The 12,740-nt window shown below is 64.4% G+C and overlaps 1 protein-coding gene across 1 annotated transcript; it reads right to left on the reverse strand.

The window, feature by feature from the left end:
* Nucleotides 1-4,742: 4,742 nt before the first annotated feature.
* HSDL1 (hydroxysteroid dehydrogenase like 1) lies at nt 4,743-12,542 on the reverse strand. Its single transcript, XM_056136334.1, has 5 exons — nt 12,448-12,542; nt 8,054-8,278; nt 6,345-6,790; nt 6,037-6,258; nt 4,743-4,881 (listed from the first exon to the last, which is right to left on the reverse strand). Exons 2-5 carry the CDS (start codon nt 8,271-8,273, stop codon nt 4,783-4,785), a joined length of 987 nt encoding a protein of 328 aa, XP_055992309.1. The 5' UTR covers nt 8,274-8,278; nt 12,448-12,542; the 3' UTR covers nt 4,743-4,782.
* Nucleotides 12,543-12,740: the final 198 nt, after the last annotated feature.

The raw sequence follows: 12,740 nt of genomic DNA on the forward strand, positions 1-12,740 counted from the left end.
TACGGTGCCAAAGCCTCGCTCCCCGGAGCGCTACTTCACTGAACAAGCTCCCGGGAAGGTGGAATTGTTGGGCCAGGGAAGGTCACCATCCGCTTCCTGCAAATGTGGCCGCAGGAAACGCACCTCGCTGCACAGTGTCCCCCTGCCCGCGGCCCTGCTCCCAGAAGCCGGCCAGGGTGGCGCGGGACGTGCCGCCTGCCCAGTCACTATGCCGGTGCCTCGTGGGCAGCCGTGTCCGCTCCTGCGCCCTCCGGCTCCAGCCTCAGGCCCCCCCAGGGGACCACAGAGCAGGCGCCCCGAAACCTGGGGCTTGCCTCCCGCCACTCTCCGCCCCCTTGCGCGAAAGGACACTGCGGAGACCAGGCACCCTGATCACCGGGTGTCCGGCGGAGGGAACCCCGCAGGGCAGGGCCTGCACCCACACTCCAAAGGCGGGCGCTGCTTCCTGCTCCCCGTCTGTCCCGCGCCAGGGCCGTCCCCTGCAGGTCACCTCTGCCTGCCTGGCCACGGCACTCCGGGGAACCTGCAGGGAGCCCCGGGGGTTCCTGGGACCCTGGTCGCCTCTGCTGCAGGCAGGAGGGGATGCTGGCCAAAGGGGCGGCCCGGGGTGCAGCAGGGTCCTCCTGGACGCCCCCCAAAAGTTCAAAGCCCAACAGTGCTCGCCACCGGGGCCACAGACAGGAGCTTTGTTTGCAAAAAGCGCTGGCGGACGAGGCCCGGACGAAACGCTCGGGCCACCTGGCGGGGTCACCCCGGGCCAACACGGACGAGGGGGCAGCGGCGGCCCCGCGGGCTCGGGCTCGGCGGCGCCGGGAGCCACACCGGGAGCCACAGCGCGGCGGCCCGGGTTCGAGCCCCGGCTCCCATATGGCCCCGCGGGTCGTCGGGGGCGGGCCCGGGCCCCGGGGCCACCGGGCACGGACGGGCGCCGAAATGGCAATACCAATAATCAATAATCAATGATGATGATGACGACGACGATACCGGTAGCAGAACGGAAGCCGGAGAACCGGCACCCGGGAGCCCCCGCGCGAGGGGCGCGGCGGCGGGGGCGCTTCCGGGCTGAGCCGCCCCCGGCGGGGCGACCCCCGGCGCCCCCGCCCCGCCCCGCCCCGCCCCCCGGCGGCAGCGGGACCCCCGAGTGGGCGCGGCGGGCGGGGGTCGCGCCCCGCTCCGGGCAGCGGCGCGGGGCCGGCGGGGGCGCGGCCCGGCCCGACGCGGCCTCTCGGGACGGGGGGGCGGGCCCGGGGTCGCGCGCGGGGTCGGGGGTCGCGGGGTCGGGGGTCGCGGGGCCCTGACGTACCGGCAGCGGCCTCAGGCTCGGCGGCCAGCGCGCCTCGCGGCTCCATTCGGGGCTGTTTACTCCCAAGTCTCGCGAGAGCCCCCGGCCGGCCGGGCGGGCGCGACCCGGGAGCGCCGGGGCCGGGGGCGGGGCCGCGAGAAGCCTCGCGAGACCTGCCGGCGCCCGGGGCCCGGAGAAGTCTCGCGACACTTGCCGGCGCCCGGAAGTCTCGCGACAGCTGCGGCTCGGGGCGTGGTTTCGCCGCCGGCTCGCGAATCCGCCGGGCCGAGCCTCGCCCGCCGCTCCCGGCTGCCCCGAGCCCGTGCTCGGCCGCGGGCGTCGCGTCCCCCGCGCCCCCGCCCCCCGATCGCCGTCGGCGCCAGGTGGGGCCGTTTCACCGGGCAGCCGCGGGGCCTCGGGACGGCGCCGCCGGGGTCGCCGGGGTCGCCGGGGCGCGGTGCTCTCCCCACTGCACGCCCCGCCCCCGCCCCCGCCCCGGGACTGCGGCCGAGCCCGGCCAGACGCCGCCGGGTCGCGCGTTGCAGCCTCGAGAGCCAGCGAGCGCCGGCCCGTAAGCTCGGCGCGGTTCTGATTCGGGGCGGGCGGGTGTCCACGCGCCCCCCCCCCCCGTGCCGTGTGTCCACTCTGCCCGGTCGGCGGTCAGGAGCCGAGGCGGGCACGTGCCACGCGGGGCCCGAGTGCCAGGACGGCGCTCGCCTTGCAGGGTCGGGTCCCGGCATCCCCTTTGGTCCCCCAAGCGCGCCCGGAGCGGAGTCGAAGCCTAAGCGCAGGCCCGGGAGTCCCCCCAAACCCGAACGCGCGCGCGCTGCGATGGGGAGCCCCAGGCCCCCCGGAAAGGGGCTGGGGCGGGGCAGGAGGCGGGGAAGTCTCGCAGGGAAGGTTGAGGGTCCTCGCGCGCCGGGTCCCACCACGGTGGGGGCGATGGGGGCGAGAAGCCTCCCGAAGCCCGCGCTTAACGTGTCTGATGGAGCAGCCGCAAGGGTTCGAGGGACGCAGTTCCTTGATTCAGGTAGACGACGGCCACGCCAGGACTGAGCCAGAGACCGCCTGGCCTTGGTTTCACGGCACATCCAGTCGCCGCCCAGGGCTCCCTTTGGTTCCCATGGGGTTAAGAAATTAAAAGAAAATTCTCGAAAGCCCCCACCACTGCCAATCTCCCTTTTCCGTTCCTACTTCCCTGACCCCTCCTACTACAGTGCTCCCTGGATCCTCACCGCCGGAGGAGTACAGCCAGCCAGGGGCTGGGATTGGATGCCACCTCTTCCGACACACACATACAAAGAACAAGGTCAAGTACTCAGTTAGCTGTTTCCAGACCTACAGCACATGGTCATGTACAATCAGTCTTCTTGCTAACTTGGCCAGCTTTTAGTGAACTACTACCACGGCCCACGGATTGATTTTGTTAAAAATTTTCAAATAAATATTGCTGTGGGGGAGTGGAATAGTGTACCTCTCATTACAAACCGCCAGTTTACAAACACCTACAGCAAGCTCTTTCAAGGGAAGCGAAACAACTGCTTCTTGTGGTCAGCTTGAAGTTGGGATTCTTTTTTTTTTTTTTTGCTTTTTGGGTCACACCCAGCGATGCTCAGGGGCTACTCCTGGCTCTGCACTCAGGAATTACTCCTGACAGTGCTTGGGGGACCATATGGGATGCTGGGAGTCAAACCCGGGTCTGCCGCATGCAAGGCAAACGCCTCACCCGCTGTGTTATCGCTCCAGCCCCTTGTTCCCACATTCTTGATAAGGAATTGCATCTATCCTGAGACCCAATTATGGTTCGTGAATGAGCGCTAGGAGAAAGGATTTTGTGTGAGAGAAAAATAAGGAAAATTGCGAGTTCTGATCTTTCCCGACCTTAGCGGCTTTGCATTTACCGACGTCCTGCCAAGTTGGGGATCTTACACCCTGACACTGTCTTATTCCATCGCAGAGCGATGACTGCCTCTGAAATAACAGCACACAGTGCTACCACATTACACGGAGCCACTGCCGGCTGCTGCTGACGTGCCAAGGTCCAAGCCAGTGTGGCATGTCAAACGTTTTAGCCTTAGCAGCCGTTAGGAATTGTTGGGAGATGAGAACTGCCCGCTGAAGCTAAACAAAGGCTTCCGCGCTCTCAGAACCAGGCCAGGGTCGCTGCGCCTGCCTTCCGCGTCGAAGGTCTCACTCAGGTCAGGGGACAGGCTGATGACCGAGGCCAGGAGCAGGGAGACCCTTGCAGACCTGAGTCAGGGCCCAGCAGCACGCTCGTGCCTGCCCACAGCGGGGCGAGAGAAGGAAACAACCGGTCATATGCTGACACGAGCCTGCCTACCAGTGCCTGTACACAGTGCTGCAACTCGGCATCTGCAGCTCACACCCGAGGCCTGTGTCGCCGACTGAAAGCGCCCAGAGCTGGCTGTCTCGGGCTGGAGCCCCCCCGCGCGCACAGGCGCGTTTCTGATGCCCGTCCGTTGGGGAGCGGGGGTTTGCACAAGACTGTCTTCACACTGATGAAACGAGCCACGAGAATACAGGATCACCTCACGAACCAAAGCCGAGCTGGGCTTATTTCAATAGAAATCACACACGGTTTGTCCATATCTTAGCTATTCTATAAATACTTGATGTTTACACCAATAATGCCATCAGAGTTGGATTTATTACACACAACATTATGTGAGACCTAGATATCACAGGTTCTAATGGGTTGAAATTCAGTGGTACGAATGGGTTGCAGCCTGAGAGATCAATACTTACCCACAAAAACTCTGAATCAAGAGATGACAAGTCCCAATTTAGGAATGAATTCCGTGGCAGATTTTTTAAAAATCGGGACATAGTAATACTATAGACAGCAGACCAACAGCCCCAACTGACGAGGTCGATTAGCAGGAAAAGGACTAATGTCGAATTTTAATGCCTCAAGGTTCCACATTAAGCCACGCTGATGAGAAACCTACGTTAAAGTAACTTGCCCATAAATCAAGTCGTCCAGAATGCAAACAACATACACCTAGATAAGGTGACAAAGGACCACCTGAGGAGCAGCGTCTTACTGAGGGACACCTAGAGCTACGGAATCGGGATTTGATTGTGAGTAATAGCAGCAACCTTACTCGTAAAGTCACTTTGGAACAAGTCTTTCGCGATGAGCATTTGAAACCAACACTGGACGGTTCGGGTGCTGAGACAGGTCACTTGCCACAGAGCTGACACACACAGTTGGGAGCAGCCTGCAGGAACTCCGAGACTGACACCAATCACACGACTTTCGAACACTTGGGGAGAAATATCACCGTGTAGGTTCCCTCCATCGGTTCTGCTTCGGCCACTGCCCGGCGTGGCCTCCACAAGCCCCGAGGGTCAGCCAGAGCGTTCGCCGAAAGCGTCATTTGCTTCGCAAGTGGTGGGCAGCCCACACGCTCCCTCGCCCGTCATCCGGGAGGGCACAGGAGATAAACCGCGGGCGCCCCTCGGGGTCCGTCCCGGCTTCAGGCCGCGCAGGATAAGGCCTCCCGACGTAACGAACGATGCAGAAAGTTTGCTCCCCACACCCAGAGCCACTCAGGCATATACTGTGCGAAAAGGAACTGAAAAGGAGAGAAGAGGTCGGATGGTTAGAGCCCAGCTCGGCGTCAAAGGCAATGCGTCGGCTCTAACCGCATCCCACCTGCCTCCCGGCACGGCGAGCCAAGCCCCCATCAGGACCAGAACCCTTTGCTAGACCCTGCTGGGAGTGGCCGCTGGCATCCCCGCAGCAACTCTAGTCCCTGTCCCCGAACCAGGCACGCGTGCTGCAGAAGAGACAGACCCAGGCAGCATGCTGGTAGGGGAGGGGACAGAGGGGCCGCTCTGCTCGCGACAACCATTCAGAAAGGGTCAGTGTCGCCACCGGGGTAGGCACGGGTGGCTGCGACACGTCCTGCACTGCACGGGCCCCACGGGACCCTGGGCTACCCTGTCACCGTGTCCCATCCCCTCACCCTCCCCATGGCCTTTCGCACCCCCTCCCTGACATCCCAGAAACCGCTGCCTTATGGAGCCACCAGACCGGACGCCCTGCTCCCCCCCACCCTGCGCACCCGGCCTCCCCGCCAGCGAGCTGTGTCCAGTGCATTCACTGCTCTCAGGGGCCCGCCACAGCCCACCCCTCCCTCCAGGCACCCACACTCTCCCCCAGGTCCCTCCTCCGAGGGCACCAGCATCTCCAACCTCTGGACCCAAGTAGCCAGGCCAGGTGGCAGCCCTGCACCTCAGGTCACAGCATCATCCCCCCCACTCCCCTGGGAACCCGAACACGGGGGCTTTTCCTCCCTAAGCCCCAGAGTGTCGGCCCCGGGAAGCCCTCCCTCGGGGGAGACCTGTCCTCGACCTTTCCCGTCAGCCTGAGCAAACCTCGTCATTTCTCCCAGACTCCACCCTCTCCTCTCTCCACCCGAGAGCTTGGCCCACTGAGTTTCTGCACCCGCACTGGGGCGCAGTTTCGGCTACTTCCTGCCCTGCCTGAGCCCCTTCCCTTCCCTTAACACGAATCAAAGAGGTGCCATTGTGCTTATTTCATGCCTCATGTGCCCTGCATGCCGCCGGGCTCAGCACCCAGCACTGCAGCCCCTGCCCCCCTGGGAGCGACTCCGAGCACAGAGCCTGGAGTCAGCCCTGGGCACCGCCAGTGCGGCCCGGCGCCCTTCACCTGTGGCCGAGGGAAAAACCCACCAGGCAGTTCTGCTCTGAGGGCGCCGCGTTACCTGGATGGAGTGGGACCAGTAGCCTGTGGTCCTCTTCGAGATGCCCAGGGTGGAGACCGCGTGGTGGGCATAGACCTTGGGCGAAGGCGCCAGCCACGGGCACTTGTGCAGGAAGCTGCTGGCGGGGCCGGTGGCCACGCAGAAGGGGATCAGGCTCTGCACGAAGATGCCTTTGGAGGCGTATTCGTACTGCAGCGCCCGGCTGAAGTGGTCCAGATACGCCTGCCGGACAGAGTGGGGGACACTGGTTACAGGGGTCATGGGGGGCTGGCGGTCACCCACAGGCAAACTGAGCGACAGGGCGGTACCTTGGATGCCGAGTATGCGGCCAGCTGGGGCGTGGGCTTGCAGCAGCAGCCGGAGGAGATGGTGACCACCGCGCCCCGGCGTCGGGCCACCATGCCGGGCAGCACCATGTGCACCAGCAGGCTGGCCGCTGCCATGTTCACGTTGATGATGTCCCAGAGCGTGACCTCAGGCAGCTGCGTGAACGGCTGCGGGTAGGGGTAGAACACGCCGACGTTGTTCACCAGGATGCCCACGTCCCTGTCCTTCAGGGCCTCCCGGATCGGGTGGTAGATCTCGCGGCCTCCACTGAAGTCGGCAACGATGATGTCGGTCTCCACTCGGTAGGTGTCGGCTATGTCCCGGGCCACCGCCTGCAGCTTCTCTTTGTCCCGGCTGACGAGGACGATGCTGAGCCCGCGGCTGGCCAGCTCCTCCGCGTAGGCCCTTCCGATGCCGTCGGTGGCACCTGCAGACCAAGCCCGGACGGTGAGCCCACGGCTCCACGTGTGACCCCAGAGCGGGCACCCTCCCGGGGAAATCAGAGGAGCCCCGGTAGGAGCACGCGGACCCCGCACACCGGTCAGCCCACAGGAGGTCAGAACCCCGCGGACATGCCGGGCTAGCCTCACTGGGGGAGGACTGGAAGGCCTCCCAGGGACACAGGGAAGATAAAGTGACACATATAAATTGTGTCATATTGGGGCCGAAGAGATGGCTCAGTGGACAGGGCTCCAGCCTGGCACGTGGCCAGCCCAGGTTCAACCCCCGGCACCCCGCAGGGTTCCCTGAGTGCCGCCAACCAGAAGTGACCCCTGAGTGCAGACCCAGGGGCTAAGCCCCAGCCCCCGGAAATAAAAATAAGGGAAACATTTCTGAAAGCGTTGGCAGCTCCTGAAGACAATTTTTTAAAAAAATTTTTTGGGGGGGTCACACCTGGCGATACACAGGGGTTATTCCTGGCTCATGCACTCAGGGATCACCCCTGGAGATGCTCAGGGAACCATATGGGATGCTGGAAATCGAACCAGGGTCGGCAGCTTGCAAGGCAAACGCCCTACCCGCTGTGCTATCGCTCCAGCCCCAAGATAATTTTTAAAGAACAGAAAGGAAAAGGCGGGCGTAGCGAGGTAGACTGGGAACGGGAAAGGGGGGACACGGTGGGCGACAGCCAGGGGAAAATTCTTCCTGACACAGAGGCAGACAGCTGTCTCTCAAGAAAGCACTAAGGTGTGGGGCTGAAGCAATAGCACAATGGGTAGGCCGTTTGCCTTGCACGCGGCCGACCTGAGTTCGATTCCCAGCATCCCATATGGTCCCCTGAGCACTGCCAGGGATAATTCCTGAGTGCAGAGCCAGGAGTAACCCCTGAGCATCGCCAGGTGTGACCCAAAAAGAAAGAGGAAAAAAAGAAGAAAGCACTAAGGCGCTGGTCTTCCACGTGGCAGGCCCAGGCTTGATCCCTGGCACTGCAAAGGGTCCCCAGAGCCCCTGGGAGTGTTCCCTGAGCACAGAACCCAGAGTCTGCCCTGAGCAATCGGGCATGACCCGAGAGCTGGTTTATAGGAAGGAGCCAAAGTGAACATCCTTCTGGCGGGCTGCTCAGCCTGGGGACGGTCGTGTCCGCCCGCCCCGTCCTGCTTTCCTCGAAGCCCGCTCCCGGGAACATCTCTGCCAACGCGGCCACGCCCCAGCAGCCACGCCGAGGGGCACGCGGACGTCTCGCGCTCACCGCTCACGACGGCCCAGCGCCCGTACTGCTTGGCCAGGTCCGCTCTGCTGACCAGCCGGGGGATGAAATGCAGCCGGACCAGGCTGTAGAAGTCACAGATGATGGTGACGCTTTTCCGGGCCGTGTACCAGGCCCCGACCAAGGCCAGGGCCTCCATGTAGCAGCTGCACGACCTGGCGACCTCCCTGTACAAGAGACAGAAGCTGTCCACGGCGGCCATGGCACCTGTGGGAAAGGGGAGACAGGGTGTCCCCCGCTTAGTATGTGCAAAGGAGCGGCCCGGGGGAGGGGCCGGGAGTGGGTGGCAGCCCCAGGACTGTCCCAACACAGCCACCCGGTACATGCTCACACGATAGCCCGCGGGACCCTTTCTCCCAGAGGCAAGTCAAAAAGAAACCTCAGTGCTCCCAACGGCGCCATGTGGCGGGACAGAGGGGGGCCTGACAGACCCCGTGCGGGTGCCCACCGGCCAGCCAGGTCACAGGCAGGCTCATTTCTAGAGAGGGTGTGTGTGTGCCTGTGTGTATCTGTGTGTGTGTGTGTGTGTGTGTGTGTGTCCAGGGATGCCTGGGCAGTGCCCGGGGTGGGGTGAGGTGCCAGGATCACACCTAGGGCTGCCGCTGCCACTCAAACTCTCTCCCAGCCCAGGGAAAAGTTTTCAATGAAATATTAAATACCACTTCAAAGCCGCTCTCGTGGAGAGATCGATGGCACCACGCGCTTGGAACACGGCTGTGGCCACAAAGGAGGCGCCACCACACCCGGGGAGCACATGACCCCAGGGTCTCCCCGACACCCAGGGAGCATGTAACCCCAGGGTCTTCCGACCCCCGGGGAGCACGTGACCCAGGGTCTCTCCAACACCAGGGGAGCACGTGACCCCGACCCCCGAGAGCACATGACTCTAGGGTCTGCCCAACCCTCAGGGAGCACCATGACCCCAGGGTCTCCCCAACATCCTGACACCTGTCTCTCCCTGAGCGCGCACATTCCTGCGGCAGACTCAGAGAACCGCGCCCTCTCTCGGGGCAGACCCCGACAGGTCGCAGCCTCGCCAGGGGTAGAATCACGGCCCGCAGCCCCGAGACCTGGACTGGCCAGGCCTGGGAGGCAGCGAGGGCACAGGAGGCGGCCGACAACACATGGAGCACAGTGATCCAAGGAAGGACCAACAGACGCCGGGGGCAGGTCCTGTGTGTGCAGAGCCCGGGCCCGGTGTGACAGGATCTCGGTGGGGCGAGGACCCGACCATCCTGGGGGCGTCACGGGGTCACTGTGTTCCCGAGGGGAGGACAGTCCCAGTGATAGGAAACACACTGAGCAGCAGGGGTTGGGGAGAGTTTGCTGGACACAGCTGGACACAGTGACCGTAGCCAGAGAGAGCCCATCTGGGCCGGCCCCGGGCCTGGCTGCTGAGGGGTGCAGAGTCCCCTGAAAGCTGCAGCCACGCCAAGACATCTGCCCGCACCCCACTTGGACAGGCGGGCGCTACAGTGCAAGTCTGCGGCCTGCGGCCTGCACGGTACAGGGCAACGCTCAAGGCATCTCTGGGGCCCGAGGGAAGGACAGTCCTTCATCAGCTGCCGCCGGCCGCGCCAGGACATCACCCCTGCTCTGACCACGGCTCTGTGCAGGTCCCCGCTGAGCCTTCTCCTGCAGGTCTAACCCGGCGGCCCCGGCCCCCAGCAAGCCAGGCAATGCATTGAAACTAACCCATGGCTGTCATGGAAGGCTGACAAACACAGGAACGCAGAGCCCATCCCGCACAGCCCAAGAAAAAGAGCAGCACGGGGTCCCGCCTTAAGGAAGAGGGCCAGGACGAACACCCGTTGCCACCCAGACAGTGCCCAGGGGGCCGCAGGCTGGAGGCGGGCAGGATGGACGGGGTCCCAGCCTGGTCCACTCACGCCTCCCGGGCCAGGCCCAGGGCTCCCCCCACTGCAGAACCCCGCTCCGTGCTAGATCCCAGCTGCCTGAGCTGTCACTATGGTGCTTTCACCCGGAAGCTTCCTTTATGTTTCGATTTGGGGCCACACCCGGCAGTGCTCAGTGGCTCCTCCTGAGATCACCAGGAGGGACGATCACTCCTGACCACTCCTGGGGGACCCTATTAAGTGCTGGGGACGGAGCCGGGGTCGGCTGGGTGCGAGGCAAGCACCCTCCCAGCCGTGCTCTCTCTGGCTCAGGCTCTGCATTTCAGCGCAGCATTAGGGAACCCCCTCTGCGGCCGCTGCGTGCCCTGCTATGTTTCAGAACGCGCGATCTCTGCCTGAACGAAAGTTTTCCGACGGTTTTTACAGGCTTGTGTCACCTAGAGTCCTGGCCGCTCTGAGCCACGGAGCCTGCGTCGCCCCACACCTGCCTGGATGGGGACAACAGGATCTGTCCAGGAAACAGGAAGCAACCTGCTCCGTCATCAAGCACGACTTCCACCCACTCCCGAGGGAAGAAGGAATGACGTGACGTCCCCAACTACGCCAGCCTGGGCAGGTCACGATGGACGCCACTGTCGCAGCAGAGCGAGAACTGCGGTGACCCCAAGGCCCATGCTCCGCCGTGAGCTCACACAGTTCCCTGCCCAAGGCTGAGAGGAGCACCCCGCAACAACGTCCATGGAAGGGAAACGGGTCGACAAAATCAGGTCTGCCCACAGAATGGCCGTCAGCCCACGTGAGCTGCCTGCTTCACGGCAGAGCCGGACACGAGGTGCAGAAGGACCCCCCAAAAAGCTCGTTTTTTTATGCAAGGTCCGTATGGGCAGTACTGGCAGTGTGGGGGCGGGGACAGCGGGGTTGCACTGCCCACGAGGGAGGGATCTCTTTACCCATGATGGGAATGTTCTAGAATGGAACAGCGGAACGTGTGCTGCTGTACACATCACCTAAAGTTACCAGACTCTGGGGTGAGCACAGCCCCAGGCTCCACCTTGGGGGCCCCGCCGACCAGGCAGCCCTGGCCCGCCCTCACAGTAAAGCCACACCCTGCACGGCCCAGTGCACCACAGTGCCGGGGTCACACCTGGACCCCCCACATACCAAGCCTGGGCTCCAGCCCTCTGCACCATCTCCCACGCCCCGTCAGTGGGTTTTACCTCCAGAAACATCCGCTGCTGACCTCTGTGCCCAGGGGCTGGAACTGCCTCGAATGAAACCCACACACGGGAGCCCGGGAGACGGCAGAGGGCTCACCGGGTCTGAGCCCTGGCTGCGACCTAAGCACTGCTGGTGCGGCCCAAAACCCAAAAATGAAAACTAAAGGGGCCGGCACGACACTACAGCAGGGAAGGCGCTTGCCTCGCACGCGGCCAACGCGGGTTCACTCTCCGGCATCCCACAGGGTCCCCCAGCACCACCAGGAGTGATCCCCGAGCACTGAGTAACCCCTGAGCATTGCTGGGTGTGGCCCCCAAACCAAAGACAACATTTAAAAATCAGAAAGAGATAAAAATTGAACCCACAGATTCTGGGGCTCAAATTGGAAGCACAAGCCCACCCGACTCGAAGCCTCCGGCAGACACAGCAGCTCCGGAGCAATTCAGGCTGGGACTCCCTAAACTAAAAAAAAAAAAGCCCAAAACTTCCCGAATTCAAGGCACCTCCACTGAGAGGCAGCCTCAGATGCAGATCAACTGTCCCGGCCTCTCATTTCCCCTGTGCCACCTGTAAAGTGGGGAATAAAAGTTCCTGCTGACCCCTGGGGGCTGGAGAGAGGGCGGGGAGGGGGCTTGCTGGCGCGTGGCTGCCCGTCGCATCCCTGAGCACTGCAGTGTCACCCCCCACCCTCCAAAAAAGGGGAAGAATTCGTCTCAGTACTTATGTTTATACCTTCCTGCCAGTCTGGGACCTCAGCTGATCCCCCCCAGCGGCTGGCACAGTTTCCGGCGAGGACTAAAGGGACACAAGCGTCGGCAGGAGTAAGGGTCAAGGTCAAGGTCCCGAGGCCAGGCTGGTGCCCCCCAGACCCTCGCCCACCTGAGCATGCCACAGGGGATGCTACGGGGCCCGGTGGCCCGGGCGCAGGGACACTCGCGTCCACCCCGCCATCCCTTGGCCGCCGGCCGGGCCGGTCAGCAGCGGCGGTCAGCGCCCCGGGGACCGCGGCCCGGCGGCGCCGCATTGGGGCGCAGGGCACGGAGGGCGCGTCCCGCCCGCTCCGCCCGCAGAGGGGCCGGGACGTGCCCCGGGAGGTGCCCCGGGAGGTGCCCCGGGAGGTGCCCGGCGGGGACCCGAGACAAGCCCGCGCGGAGGGCCTGGGAGGGGCCCGGGAGGTGCCCGGGAGGTGCCCGCGCGGGGGCCCGGGTGGGTGGGGCAGAGGCAGGGGCGGGGCGCGGGGCGCGGGCCGGCGGGGCGTGGCGGGGGCGGGGGGCGTCCCGGGCGCGCCGGGGGCCGCGGTACCTGCAGACGCCGCGCAGTCCCCGGAGCTGCTCCCGCCGGACCCGCGTGGCCGCCGCCCCCGCCGCCGCCGCCGCCGCCGCCTGGGCCGCCGAGCCGCGCCCCCACGTGACCCGCGCGCGCGGCGGGGGCGGAGCCGTTGCAGGCCCCGCCCCCCGCCGAGCGCCGCCGCGTGCGCGTGCGCCGCCGTTGCCGTGGCGACCGGGAGGCGTTGGGCGGCCAACGACGCGGGCGGCCCGTGGCTCGGCGGCACCGCGGGGCGGGACGGGACGGGACGGGACGGGACGGGACGGGGC

This window comes from Sorex fumeus, unplaced genomic scaffold (assembly GCF_029834395.1).
Source record: "Sorex fumeus unplaced genomic scaffold, SorFum_2.1 ptg000122l, whole genome shotgun sequence".
Classification (NCBI taxonomy): Eukaryota; Metazoa; Chordata; class Mammalia; order Eulipotyphla; family Soricidae; genus Sorex; species Sorex fumeus.

Excerpts from the sequence above, each read along its gene's own strand:
- HSDL1 (XM_056136334.1), bottom strand. The coding sequence starts at position 8,273 with ATGGCCGCCGTGGACAGCTTCTGTCTCTTGTACAGGGAGGTCGCCAGG. Across the intron at positions 6,259-6,344 it reads CCGCATACTCGGCATCCAAG|GCGTATCTGGACCACTTCAG; the intron begins GTACCGCCCTGT and ends TCTGTCCGGCAG. Across the intron at positions 4,882-6,036 it reads ACTGGTCCCACTCCATCCAG|TTCCTTTTCGCACAGTATAT; the intron begins GTAACGCGGCGC and ends TCTCCTTTTCAG.